The 14,762-nt window shown below is 35.3% G+C and overlaps 1 protein-coding gene across 1 annotated transcript; it reads left to right on the top strand.

Moving 5' to 3' along the window:
* The first annotated feature begins 3,589 nt into the window (after positions 1 to 3,589).
* LOC141671595 (galactan beta-1,4-galactosyltransferase GALS3-like) lies at positions 3,590 to 7,260 on the top strand. The gene is made up of 2 exons (XM_074477879.1): positions 3,590 to 4,965; positions 6,694 to 7,260. Exons 1-2 carry the CDS (start codon positions 3,734 to 3,736, stop codon positions 7,037 to 7,039), a joined length of 1,578 nt encoding a protein of 525 aa, XP_074333980.1. The 5' UTR covers positions 3,590 to 3,733; the 3' UTR covers positions 7,040 to 7,260.
* The last annotated feature ends 7,502 nt before the right edge of the window (positions 7,261 to 14,762 follow it).

The raw sequence follows: 14,762 nt of genomic DNA, 5'->3' as shown, positions 1-14,762 counted from the left end.
TTACAAAAACAGGTTTAACTTTGTATTGAAAACTCACTAAAATTTAGATAATTATCTTTTAAGATGATTAAGCCCAGAAAAAATATTATAATTATTAATAACTAACCAAATATCTTTTTCAACTAAAACGAATTATCTTTTTAATATTTTAAAACTAAAACATCTTTATTTATAAAAGTATCACAAACATGTATATATATATAATTATTATCAAATCATATCATTTAAAATTTTTAAACCGATAAATTTTATTTATTAAAAATATCAGTTTAGATTAAATCTAAAAATTATATAATATTATATAAAGTTCATGTATCGCACCGATTTTAACTCTACATTATATAATTAGTTGTTTATATTTAAGATAGTAAGATCAATATATTATAGGATTATATAATTATTTTATTGAACTCAATCCTTTTGTTAACTTAGTTTTTTATAGATGTTACTCATGTTAAACTTGATTATTAACGGAGAAATTTGGTTAACAAAAAATTGAGGTTCGCGGTCAGAATCAAGATCTAAGATGGTGGTTCTTTGCCGTAAAATTCATCGGAGTATGGTGATTCTGATGAATTGGGGGATGAGATCGCAAGGGTGTTTGGTGGTGTCATATAAAACTATCCCTTATAACTCTTTACAATATGCCCACGTACCTCCTTTTATATAGGATCAAACCATACATAGTTGTTGGAGAATAAGAAACCAATATGGATGTGGCTTCTCATTCCAAGGCCTAATAGGAGTTGTCGAACCAACTTCCTATTATAACTCGAACGTATATTTGCATCAGGAGTTCACATCGATGCGGACTAGTCACAAATACCCAAGGCTCGATTATGACTTTGGAAATTAACGGATAAAAAAACTCTACAGCCGGTAGATATCCACTCCGCTACCGCTATCTTCGTCGATCGAATATATAACCATGACTTACTGCAAATGCCCAAACGCATCTTTGGCCCCGATGATGATAACCCACCAGACTACAGGACAACCGATCACAAGCTTATAAGTGCAAAATGCGAGATAACCCCAAAGTCTCTTGACGAGGACCACCCGTCGAATGCAGAGACAAGTCTCCCAAAGCACACACTAGTTTTAACGACCGTTCCCCTACAAGGACAACTCACAAGACTACATAACGACGCCTTCAAATATGTTTCCTACTATTCCCCTACGAGGATAACTCGCAAGACTATGAAACAACGTTTTCAATATGTTTTTCAGAAAAACAGGCTCACGAAGATCCCTTCGAACCCTCAGGGTGTGCCCTCAGGGATTGGAAGCCCTTCGGAGGCTCCTCCGGACTCCCATAGCGCCCTAGGGATGTGGAGCTCTGCTGGGGGTTCCTCCTCTAGACTCGTATAAGTCTTGTGTATAGTTTTCTCCTCATTTGAGTTGTGGGAATAACATTCCTTGTTATTTTTTCATCATTTTATATTTCACATTGCAGAGCGCCCCCCCCCCCCCCGTGCAACCATATAGGATGAGGCGCGTCCTAAGGGGTCCGGGGACGCTTCCACAGAGCCAGGACCATTACTTTCTATTTGATAGTTGTATTCGTTCTTCCTTAACTTTTGAACATCTTCTATGGACTTCTTCATCAATACTCACTCTTCGTCATCAATTCATACAGTAGCGACCCTCGTAGAATTCTTGCCGTAGCGACCATCGTAACCTCCCTTGTTGCGTCCGTCATAGATCTCCGTTGTGATAACCTCATGGACCTTTGTGCAAAACCTCATAAATAGTCGTCTTAACTCCTCATGGTTGATGATCGTTGCAAACGGCCGTCCCACACAGCTAGCACTGTGTAGGGCGCATCCGGAGCTCCAGAGTTACGTTTGCCGAAACTCGTCCTTCTTTTTTCTTGATGATGATCCAACCCATTTTTTTTAGAATCCGATAAATACTCATGACGATTTTATGCCATAACATTGATATTCAATATATATTGATGAATAAAATGTAAGTAATTTAAAATCTACTTCAAGCTAAAACAAAGTACATGTTAAGGGTCATCTCTTCTTGAAAGATTACATTTGTCATTCTTTCGATTAATCTATTCTTTCAATTAATCTAAGATATAATTTTAAATTAGTTGACATGTTAACATTAATGACACACTTCTCTGTCATACAACAAATTCTCTCACTTCCTTCTTTTTTTATTTATAACTTTTTTTCATTATTTTTTAAATAATACCTATCAAATCTAAATTTTACCTTAAATATATTTATATATCAAGTGACCCTCACTTCTTAAAATTAAGCAATCTACAACTATTCATTTATCAATTTTATACTAAAATTAATTATATAAATCAAGTGATACTCCCCACGTAAATTTGAACACATTACGATTATTAATTAATTTATTTTAATACTAAAACTACATAATACTATATTTAATAATAACAATTATAATATAGCCGGGATATCCTTCGGAAATTAACCTTATTTTATATTAAAGTTTGAATGTGATTTGATTATTTTAAACCGATTCAAACTCGAAATGGTGAAACTTGAAAATTGCCATAGCAGTCCCCGGAGAGAGACACGCGTCAGTCATAAGAGTAAATACTTAAGACGTGTAGGCCAAACTTGGGACACGCGTTACCTTCTCCGTAACCCTCCCTGATATCAAGATGATCATCATATTTAAATTGGAGATTTTAGTCCTGTTTTTATTTATAATGTCGATAACTCTATTTTTTATTTGATGCAGTAACTGATTGCTTCTCTTCTCAGCTGACACACTGAATATTGAAATAAAATCAGCCCGATTAAAGTAGTTGCACGTTTATTGAGAAGAGAGAGTCCTAGGCTGCAAATAGAAGAGCAATGCAAGTACAATAGAACAAAAGCCTAATGAAGATGACAAATTCCCTTAACGGCTATGTTGTATGGTTGTATCCTACTAAAGTAAATACTACGCTTCACATTCACTCGAATCATTTTCATTCTTATAACACCATTGTACTATGCTTCTCCTGCTTCACATCTACCGTCTTTTCTGTGTAATAAATTTAAGCAAGCGTCTCATTTTAAAATCCTTAAACACAACAACAAACTCTAAACCAAAATAAAATTGAGAAATAATTTCAGACTATGTTGTAAATATACTGTAAACAGAATCTTTTCAATAAAAAAAAATAACAAATTCTTACATTTTGTAAAGTACTAATACTTGCAATATTTCATTTTGCTTTATTATGTTGAAAAAAAATGTAGGATATATATATAAACATGATACAAAGACACCCCACACCCCAATGGCTAAAGCCCACTCCCCTCAATGATTTTGTCTCCATTCTTCAACCCACCTTTGTATATAATATATCTGATGAAATTACCTTTATGGAAACAATAAACTCAAATATAATAAATTATTCTTTAACCTTATGTAAATTATACTATAATTTTCCAAATAAAGTGAATCCAACTTCTTTTTCTTTTTCCCCACCAAGCAATCCAGCAAAAAGTATGGAAGAAAAAAGCACAAATAACACACACATAATATTCTCATCATAAAAATTATATAACACAACACACAACACAATAACCCCATACATAAAAAACGTAGTATATTGGATTCCATATAAACCTCATTATTACACGCAAAAAAGCAAACCAAGAAAATAAGTTCCCCACAAAAGTCCTCCATTCTTTTCCTCCCTCATTCTCCAAAACAACACACTCACTCTCACTTTCTACTTACACAAAAAAAAATGGGGGATATAGATATAGACACCAAAAATGAAAGCCCACGAAAAGAGAAAAAAATGTTCATCGGAATTGTATGGAACTGCGCCGCTGAGCTCAAACTCCTCCTCACTGCTCTCCTCTTTCTCACTTCTCTCCTCACCATCTTTCAGTTCCTCCCTTCTCAACTCTCTTTCTCTTCATTTTGTATCTCGCCGGAAAAAGTGGGCCTCACTAACAACATAATTTCGACCAATTCACTTGTCGGAATAATCCCGCCGGAAAACAGCAAAAACAATGCCACCCCATTTAATCTTTCCAAAAACCCACTTAATATTACCAACATTCTCGCCGACCCATCACCGCCGGATTATAAAGATGAGAAGCTTCCGACCGGCGTCATTAAGCGCCGGTTCAACACGTATGGCGCCGCTGCGTACAATTTTATACTAATGTCAGCTTATAGAGGTGGTCTAAACACGTTTGCAATAAATGGGTTGTCTTCAAAACCTCTCCATGTCTTCGGAAAACCATCCTACACTTGTGAGTGGGTCCCATATGGGAAGTCCGGCGAACCCATCAAAGTTACCGGCGAGAAATTTTTGCCGGACTGGGGTTACGGCCGTGTATACACGGTTGTTATAATCAACTGTACTTTTCCAACCCCAGTTTATAAAACTGGCGGGAAATTACTCCTCCATGCCGCCGCCAACGGGGGCGGCGACACGGAGTTCAATGTCACAGACACCTTTGTGGCCTTAACTGAAACCCCTAATTCACTAAACCCTAAAATTTTCACTGACCCTCCTAAATATGATTACTTATATTGTGGGTCTTCATTATATGGTAATTTAAGTCCACAAAGAGTGAGAGAGTGGTTAGCTTATCACATAAGAATGTTTGGTGTGAAGTCACATTTTGTTATACATGATGCTGGTGGGGTCCACTCTGAGGTTATGGAGGTTTTGAAGCCTTGGATTGAGAAAGGATATGTCACATTACAAGATATTAGAGATGAAGAGAGGTTTGATGGGTACTATCATAATCAGTTTCTTATTGTGAATGATTGTTTGCATAGATACAAGTTTATGGCTAAGTGGATGTTTTTTTTTGATGTGGATGAGTTCATTTTCGTGCCTAAGAAGAGTACTCTGAAATCAGTTATGGACTCGTTTTCGGACTTCTCGCAGTTTACGATTGAGCAAATGCCTATGTCGAATAAGTTGTGTCTTACTGAAGATAGAGGCAAAAGTTACAAGTATGTTCTCTTTCACTCTCGCTTTGTTTGTTTACTTTTCTGATTAATTCGCCTCATTGTTGGTTCTGTGCATAGTTTGGTATATTTAGTTTTGGTATTTTCACTAGATTCAGTTCAATTTGATTCACATTAACAGTTCTAGAGGTTATGAATTCAGCTAGGGATGTTAGATTATAGTTTTAATCTTCTAGGAATGATTAGGGCTTGGTTTTAGCTGATAAAAATTGACATAAAATTGGTTTAGTAACTTGAGAATTTGGATTGTCCTGTATTGTTTATTTACATTGTGAGTTCGCCTTTCGCACTCAGTACTGGCTCACTTGCGGAGACTGCATAAATTTAGATGAATGATCTATGTTTTAAGGTTTAAGGGTTAATTGTTGTGCTAAATATTTATGCTGTTTGATTGAACTACAATTTGGAGAGACAAAGCTGAGTATATATCTATGATCCATTGGTGCTAAGCGGTGAGTTGAACAAAGGGTTTTGGTAAATTAAGCTAAGAGTCCATATCTACAATCTTTTAATTGAATGTTTTAGCAGACCTTTGAACAATTGTATAACCAAGAAACATTAACTCTTAAATTCTTGTTGATTAGTCTTTATAACCAGGAAATTTTTGAGCAGAGTGAAACACCTAATTGTGCATTGTCTAGTGTCGGTAGAGTTATGGTAAATAGCAAAAGAGACTCCAAGACTGTAGTAGTAATTAAACTCTGAATGAAACTTGGCATTTGTAGGGATATTGTCGTATGTTTCTAGCTGCCATCTTTAATCAGTATTATGGCGAAATTTGTCTCCTACTACGTAGCATTTAGCAACAACTTACAATGTTGGTTGTCATTTTGGACATTTATAATTATGTTATTATTTATTAAATTATGATGTGTGTGGTGTGTGTGTGGTTGTATATAATAGCATGTTCATGTGGCATTAGTTGAAACCAGGTGGGGTGTCTTACAACTGTTCTAAATTGATAGTTCTTTAATACTAAATACTAAAAGAAGTCCCTCGATTTAGGGGTCCTACATAATTTGATTAAACTAATTGTACAACAATTGATTCAATAATAGCATAATACTCTATGTTATCGTGATGATTTTGTTTATTAATGTGAGAATATCAAATTATTGTTGGGCTCATTTAGGGGAGGCTGTATCTTAATGAAATATTCAGTATCACCTCTTTACAACCATTCTAACTTTGTAATGAATATGCATGTACATGTGTGTTTATTGGCAGTCTGGTGGACATATAGTTTAAGATCTACTATACTTAACTACCATATCTCCCGTGACTGGCTGTTGAATCTTGTCAGATTTGTTGTCTGATCTTGAATGTTTAAGAGTTGAAAAGAGTCCAAATTATTTAAATGGCAACCGCTACAAAATTCGATGTATCTGCTAATTCATGCTGCAGGATTTACCCTGTTTGTGGAATTTCTGCAAGGCACCTTAAATTATTTAGGAGTATAAATTAGGTTCCCAGCATTGGAACTGAAGACCATTGGTTCAACAGAAATCGAAATCATGTTAAAATACCAACTCTCTAGAAAAAATTTAGGAGTTGAAGCATGTTTACTTGTTGAATGTTGTTCCAGTAATGTGCTTTATTTGATTTACTATTTGATCTTAAAAATGGACTTTACAGCATTTTACCATTTTGAGAGAATTAGTAACTTGACATATTTGAAGTAGGACAATGTTTGACGAGGCTCTCTAATTGCAGGAAATGGGGATTTGAAAAACTGGTGTATAAAGATTCAAAGAAAGGAATCAGAAGGGACCGAAAATACGTAGTTCGACCGCGAGACGTGTTCGCAACTGGAGTTCACATGTCACAAAATATGGTCGGCAAGACAACACACAAAACTGAGGGGAAAATCATGTATTACCATTATCATGGAACCATATCAGAGAGACGTGAGCCGTGTCGACAACTAATCAACGCTACACAGCTAAATTTTGAACGCACTCCTTACGTTTTAGACACCACAATGCGAGATGCAGCAGGAGCTGTCAAGAGATTTGAAGTGAAAATGATCGGCTCTACATTACAGAGAACGCGTCAATGACAGCCTCACAACATTGTACGAGCTACCAACTTTTAACTTATGTGTCGGTAGAGTGAATATATTACTTGAAACCTTGAATTCTCTTTCTTATTCTTTGTACTTAAGTGGTTTTTGCCGTTAAGAAGATATATAGATACAGGTGGTACATAATGGTTTAAAGTTTATTGTCCAAATCAATTAATTTAATCTTTGATAAGAATAGTAGTTATATATTCCATTGATGGGTTGAACTGTCTATTTTATGGTACATGGGCTTATGGGACCACTACCCCCAGTAGTCTCCAGTAGTCTCCGAGGTTCTAAAAATCGGCCGATTAACCGCTTAATCGGCTGATTAATCGGAGTTCGGACGGGTCCCGTCTCGATTAATCGTTAATCGGGTTAAAGTACGGTTTTTTGAAAAATTGGTTAAAAGTCGGGCAGTTCGGAAAAAATCGGCTGAATCGGTTCAAAAAATCGGCGGAATCGGTCAAAGTTTGAAATTAATAAAAAAAATATTTTTTTAAAAAAATAAAGTTTTTTAAAAATAATCATTAATATTTAATAATTAAATATTAATAATAATATATTGACATATTGATTTTTTTATACACAGAAACAATCATATATTCTTATACGATTTGAATTTGTACGTAGTAATTTCTAATAATCAAGTAATATTAGTGAGTAGTCGGTAGTAATTAATTAGTATAAATTATTTAAATAAATTTTGGACTCGTGATAGTATTTTTTTTATAAATCTTACTATTAAAACATTAATACTGAATTAATGATATGTGATTATGTGGTTTTAATTTTATATATCTTATGGAAGGTTAATGACATTTAAATAAAATTATTTATTATTATTTATTAAATAAATTTATTCCGATTAATGTCCTGATTAATCAATTCGATTAATCACCGATTATCCGATTAATGATGTTCCTCCACCGAACAATTCCGATTCCCGCTTTTTAAAACATCTGTCAACAATGACAGGAGAGGGGCTCTAAGGAGTTTGTTGAGTGGAGCTTTTCTTGTTATTACCTTCATTATTTTTGTTGTTCCACAGTAGAAACCATTATTATTATACTGTTTTGTAATCAGATCGCACTACTTAAATCTTTTGTTACCGAAGGAGGACAGGGATATGAATATCCGGTAGACTACAATGATGGGAGAAATTGTATTAAAATCGCTCTTTTTTGTCTTGTTCTTCTTTTGATAGTTAAATTCACGCGCATTTCGGAAATTAAATTCACGCGCATGTCAAGAGTCAGTTTTCGTCTTTTTGAGGAATCAAGACCCTCGGTCACTGCATCAACTCATCAACAGTTAGTTGTCGGTAAAATTACTATATTTATTTTGATTGTGATACGTTCTTTTGTACAATTTGTGAATTTTTTAGCACTATGGTTGTAGAATGGAGGTGCTAGTAGTATTAGCAAAGGAGAAGAAAGAGTTAACCTGCTGGGGAAAGAGAAAAGGAAAAAAGCAAAACTAAAGAACGATGATGAGTGATGGATAGGTAGCATGTGGACAAAGTCGAAAATGGCATGTGGATGGCAGAAGCCACAAGGCAACTTTTGATTATTGAGCTGTAAACAACATTGTCTGGAGGGGCAATGAAACCACTAATAGGATAAAGGCGAGAGAAAAAGAAAAGGAACGGAACCTTTTATTTTCGGAGAGGGTTTTTTTTTAGAGCAACCTAGTATGAAATGATCCAATTATTTTTGCATTAAATTTTTAAGATTTTTTTGTTATGGATGTAGGGGCAATTTTATCTTTTCACTCTTTTTTTATCTGGAAATAAAAAAAAGTTCTATGTATATAACATTTCTCAAAAGAAATTGTATTAAGTTTCATAGCAAATTTTGCAATTAGGGGTGAGCGCTGTTCAGTTTGATTCGCTTTTATGATAAACCAAAACTGCATGACTTCAGTTTTTAAAATAGAAAATCGAAATCACCACTGAACCGAAGTTTCGATTTTGGTTTCAAAATTTCGGTTACAATCAGTTCGGTTTCGATTTTAAATATTATGATTATTAAACAAGCGTGTATTTATTATTTCAACGCAAAAACATAAATTATTTATCAAATGTGATTATTAAGAATTTTAGGAGAATTGTAGAGATGCATGTAAAGAAAGAAGGAAACAATATTATCTAGGGGTGAGCATGGTTCGGTTTTATAAATCGAAATCGCATAACTTCGATTATTAAAATAGAAAACCGAAGCCGCAATCAAATCGACGATTCAGTTTTGATTTCAAAATTACCAGTTTTAGTTACAATCCTTCGGTTTTGATTTTAAAATCGCACAAAACAAATATGATTATTAAATAAGTTTGTATTTATTACTTTACCGTAAAAAATATATTTATTTATCAAATATGATTATTAAATTTTTTAGGAGAATTGCAGATATACATGTAAAGGAAGAAAAAAACAGTATTATCAAATCGACCTTCCATTCTCCTCCGGTAGGTGCTAGGTAGGCGTGCTCTAGGGGGTGCGCACCCTCGCGGTGTACCTCCTAGAAATAAAAACCTTTAACTTTTGTTCTCGCATTCCTTATTGTCTCACCTTTACTTGCGCTTTCACATATGAATGCTTGTTGTCCCCCATGTCTTCTTCACTTGCATCCCCGTGATATGCATCTGCTCCCATCCCATATTTTCTTCATTTGCATCGATAAACATGTATCTCTACCTTGTGTGCTTTATTTCATGTCTTATATGCCATGTACTACCTGATCTTGCTCCTCGAAAAGAAACTTGGTCTTAGATTGGACGTCATTGTTAATGTAGGCTTTGTGGAGAAGTGCAAGCTTCAAGTTTAGATCATCGAGTGGATTCTTGGAAAATGATCCTGATTATGACTTTAATTACTTTGATTTGGAGACATTATCATATGTCAACGACTTCAAGGTGGAAATGCCAAGGCTATCGCCTTAAGACTTGGCCATCGCCCCGGGCACGCCTGTCGCCGCAAAAACCATAGGTTCTGTGTTAGGTCACACTTTCACTGTAGAGGGGGTGAATACAGTGTTTATTACAATCAAATCAAACTTCAAGAACTTATGTAACAGAAAACAAACTTTATTGAAACAATAAACTCTGTTACAATCTGGAACTGTTATCTCTCAGTGATGAACAAAATATCACGAGAGCTGCTAGGGTTACAGTAAATAATATTCTCGATAATGATAACACTTATAGTGTAAACCCTATGTCTGTGTTTATATACTACACAGTTACAAGATAATCGCTAATTGATATGGAATATAATTCTGCTTCCTAATATATATCAATCAGATATCTTCTATTCCAAGTATTCCATTCTTCACGGAATTCCTTCTTCATGCATATCTCTTCTTATGTTTATATTGATCTTCTTAACTTTAATCAGCTACTGTCCTTATCTGATCGTCCTTCAGCACTTAAGTTCTGATATCTATCTCCTGATAACATAAGTACTGATATCCCTTAAGTTCTGACGTCCAGTATAAGTACTGATCAGTTAAGTACTGATTTGTTCTGTTCAAATAAGATCTGAAATCTAAACATAAAACATATTAGCCATGACATTATCAAATATATCTAACAATCTCCCCCAACTTATAAATTAGCAAAATATACAAGTTTAACAGATATTTGATGATGTCAAAAATATTAAGTACAAATGCATGAGAAATAGACAAGATAACTACAACTTACAGTCCTTAAAGCTTTTACCAATTCAACTTCTGATAACAACTTTGGTCTGTATACACATCAGAATTTAAGTAGTTGTAGATCTTTGACTTGGCTTCATCATTTTCTGATCTCTCTGATGTCAGGAGTTGTTCTGAGATAATTCTTCAACAAACATTTCTCAGCATATCTGAGTTCATCAACCATTCTCCGTTTGACATCTTTAAGCTCTGCAGTATCTTCACCAGTTTGAAATATTGCAGCTCTGAGATCATTAATCTTTGCTTTTCTCAACTCCCGATCTAGTCTTATGACATAAGCTTTGTTAGACTCTAGATTGAATTTAAGCCCCTTAATACCAAGATATGTTCTGATCTGTGCAGTATTAGGCTTCATATCAACAATATCACCATTGTGATTTCTGTACTTTGGAACATATCTGCTGTCAGACTTAACAGAATAAAGCCTTTTCTGTCTCTGAATCTGTTCCTTTAAGTAGTTTGCAGCAGTCTCTGTTATTCTGTCATCCACTTGAAGTAAGAAAAGTACATGCTCCAATTCTTCAAAATACTTCAAAGGAATGGCATTTTGTCTTATATGATAAACCCTACCATCTGTCATGAAATACAACATGATGTATTCTTTCAAGTAGGTATGGTAAACCATCTGTACAGATTCTAGTTGATTCAATCTCTCAGGAGTTGCTTCAATACCTGGTTCACTCAAGGAAGTTGGATCATCGGTAGTGTTGTGTACTCTTCTTTCATCAGCACTTCCCAATCCAGTTTTATCTCTAGCTTCCTTTCCAGTAACTACTCTTGCTTCAAAACCACTTGGAGTAGTCTTCAAAGATTGAGTCTGTTTTGCTTTAGTGAATCCTGGTAAGAGTGTTTTAGATTTATTTTCTGATATCAAGTTAACTTGAGCACTGTCAGAGGTTACTTGCTTCTTCTGAATATCAGAACTTACAATTTCTTGACTCTGAACAACTTGAGCCATGTCAGAGGTTGTTTTAAGAACTTTTCTTGAAGTCAGAGCAAGATCATCTTTTCCATCAGTAATTTCTTCTTGCTCAGGAGGTACATAAGGCTTGATAGGTTCACCAACCTTTTCTTTACCCTTGGATCTTGGATCTATCTGTGGTTGTGATCTAGCCAAAGTTTCTTCAGTATGTATCCTTTCTTTGATCACAATGCCTTTAGGTTTTGGAAGTAACTTTTTACCAGAAGCTTCAGATTTAGATGTGACTTTCTCTAATTTAAGTCTGGCTTCTTCTTCCTTTAAACTTTCCAAGTCCATCCCTGGATTTTCTTGAAGAAATAACTGTCTTGACATTTCCTCATCAAGATCTAGAAGTTCATCAGAACTTATCCTTTTACCAGCAGCAGAACTTATTCTTTTCCCAGTATCAGAACTTGTTCTGTGACTAGCTTGTCTTGATGTAAACCTTCTACCTTGACTATGACCACTACCCATTCCAGAGTTTCCTTGATCATCTTTTCCATCATCCTTTCCTTGCAGTGTCTTGTTGGTTTTGCATTTGGACTTAATTACCTTCTCCCCCTTTTTGGCATCAGCAGGTAATAAAAGAGAGATAAGTAGTTCCACTGAGGTCTGGATTTCAGTAAGTTGCGATTGCTGAGAAGCTTGATTTATCAGAATTTGATCAATCTGAGCTTGTTGCTTCTCTTGAGTTTTCTCAATATAAGCAACCCTGTCAATGGTAGGTTGGAAGAACTTTTTCTTATCAATTTTCCAAACTTGTTCCTGTTTGATAAAGTTCTCCTGAATCTTGTGTAGCTCTGCATGAGTGTTGGAATGAAGACCTTGTAGATGTTTAGTACTCAATGCAGTGACTCTAAGCTGGGTTTTAAAATCATCAGAATGTAACATTTCATCAGCTTTAGTCAAGTGCTCAGCAAGATGTAAAGCATTTGGAACACATGAAACTGAGTTCCATTCCTTAGTCCACTCCTGACCTGCAGGAGTTTCACTCCAAGGTACTGGTGCATCCCTGATAACAAACTCCTTTACCAGTTCAGACTTAGGAAGAGTCAGTGGAGGAGTATGTCCTGAAGGACCTGCTTCATCAGCATCTACAGTAGTAGTAGCCTCACCAGTATCTCCAACATTTGCAGCATCAGAACTTAGAGAATCAGTATCTTCTGATAAGACAACTGTGTGAGTAGCAATGGAGGCTTCAACATCCTCTAATTGCTGATCTGATACTAAGTTCTGATCAACAGCCATATCCTGATGCTCACCTAAAATCTGATCATCAGCATCTTGATGCAGAGAAGGTGTTAGTGATAACTCAGGAGTTTGAACAGCATCAGTAACAGGTGTTGTGGAAGGATTATTTGCTGTTGGAGCTTCTAAGAAAAGTATTTCAGGCACAACCAGGTTCTGAATATCAATTTCAGCACTTGTGCCTGGATCAACAAGAGACATAGAAGGTGAATTAGCCTTGTCAGATACAGGTTCCTGAGATGGAGTTGATGGAGAAGAAGTGACTGGAGCAAATTCCTTGTCTTGTGAGATCAGAGATTCCTGATCCCCTTCCTTAGCTGCTTCCTCCTCATCATCTGAAACTGGCCTTTGTGCCCTCTGTTTCTTGTACTTCCTTGTTGATTTGGATTCCTTGGGAGTTTCAGGAACCGTCATACGTCTAAGCCTCTTGAGAAGCCTAGAACCCCCAATTGCAGAATCCGTCTGAGAAGTTGCCTTCTCAGCTTCATTTACCACAGGTTCTGAAGAAGGAATCTGATCCTCAGAATCTGATTCATCTCTCAAAGTAATGCTTCTCCTCTTTTGAGGTGTTTGAGGAACAGTCTTTGTTCTCTTTGGCTTAGAGGATGTAGGCTTCACAGTAGGTGCTGAAGAAGAAGGTTGAGCAGTCTGTGAAGTGGAGAGATAGGATTTGAGATAAGTTCTGAGGGTAGATTGAGTAGAATGAGAGGTAGGTACTGAGGTTGATGGATTTTGGTTATGGTGAGTTGGTTGAACATTTGAGTAAACAGATTTGTAAGTAGCAGGATCAGCATTTACCAGAATCTGTTTCACAGACTGAGAAATCAGAACTTAGACCTATACCAGAACTTAACAGTCATCAGAACATAATTTCTTAACTCGAAAAAGGAATGCTCATCTTAGTAAATACTCATACAAGTTCTTAGTTATGAACGTCAGAACTTAATCATCAGAACGTGTAACTAGAACTTGTCCTCAGAATTTGTGCAAAAATGACACAATGACTGTTTATCTAAAATAACATAGACCACCACAGAAATTTTCATCATTCAGATGGAGTGATTAGTGTGTGCATTAAGCTAAATAACAGACAAAGAGTAAAGTCTGATTTACTTCAGTACATCTTAGAAATAAGTCATAATTAAAATTTTGCTAAAGAGCTGTCATTATCCTGAAACCTACTGATAAATGAGTTCATGCATGAGTCCACCTCAACTGTTTTTGTGCTAATTTTATGCAACTTTAAAATTCTCTTTTACAGTGGCTTCTCAGTGTAAGTGAGTCACGACTGCTTATCAGAATTTATGCTATTATCAGAGTATTTCTCCAGTAATCATAGAGTGTGAAAAGTCACCAAGAAAATATTTTGCTTTTCTAATGCATATTTACTTAATACCAGCAATGCACTTGGGTCGTCCCTTTCACATTTTTACTCTAGATCTCAAAGGAGTACCTGATTTTATTCTTTGATTTTTTTTTTTTTAATAAGAGAGGTCTATCAGCACTTAGTACATTCAGCAGTTTTACTAGTATCAGAACTTAACAGATGAGTAGCATTATTCTAATTTGTGACTTAGTAATAAGATATACAAAGTAAACTTAACTAAGCTCAGTTATCAGAATTTGCTAGTGTCATAAGATTTCCACTGAAATAATTACTTCTTCCATGGAATCATTTGTTTATTGAAGATTACTAGATCAGTATCTAGCACAGTTATCCTCATAGGATTGAATAGTTACTGAAACAGACATATCACTTATCAGAGTTTAGAAACATATATCAGACAACAGT

The sequence above is a fragment of the Apium graveolens genome, chromosome 7, assembly GCF_009905375.1.
Source record: "Apium graveolens cultivar Ventura chromosome 7, ASM990537v1, whole genome shotgun sequence".
Taxonomy (NCBI): Eukaryota; Viridiplantae; Streptophyta; class Magnoliopsida; order Apiales; family Apiaceae; genus Apium; species Apium graveolens.
The sequence above is the reverse complement of the archived record's forward strand: the minus strand, read 5'-3'. Positions and strand labels throughout refer to the sequence as shown.

Excerpts from the sequence above, each read along its gene's own strand:
- LOC141671595 (XM_074477879.1), top strand. The coding sequence starts at position 3,734 with ATGGGGGATATAGATATAGACACCAAAAATGAAAGCCCACGAAAAGAG. Across the intron at positions 4,966-6,693 it reads GATAGAGGCAAAAGTTACAA|GAAATGGGGATTTGAAAAAC; the intron begins GTATGTTCTCTT and ends CTCTAATTGCAG.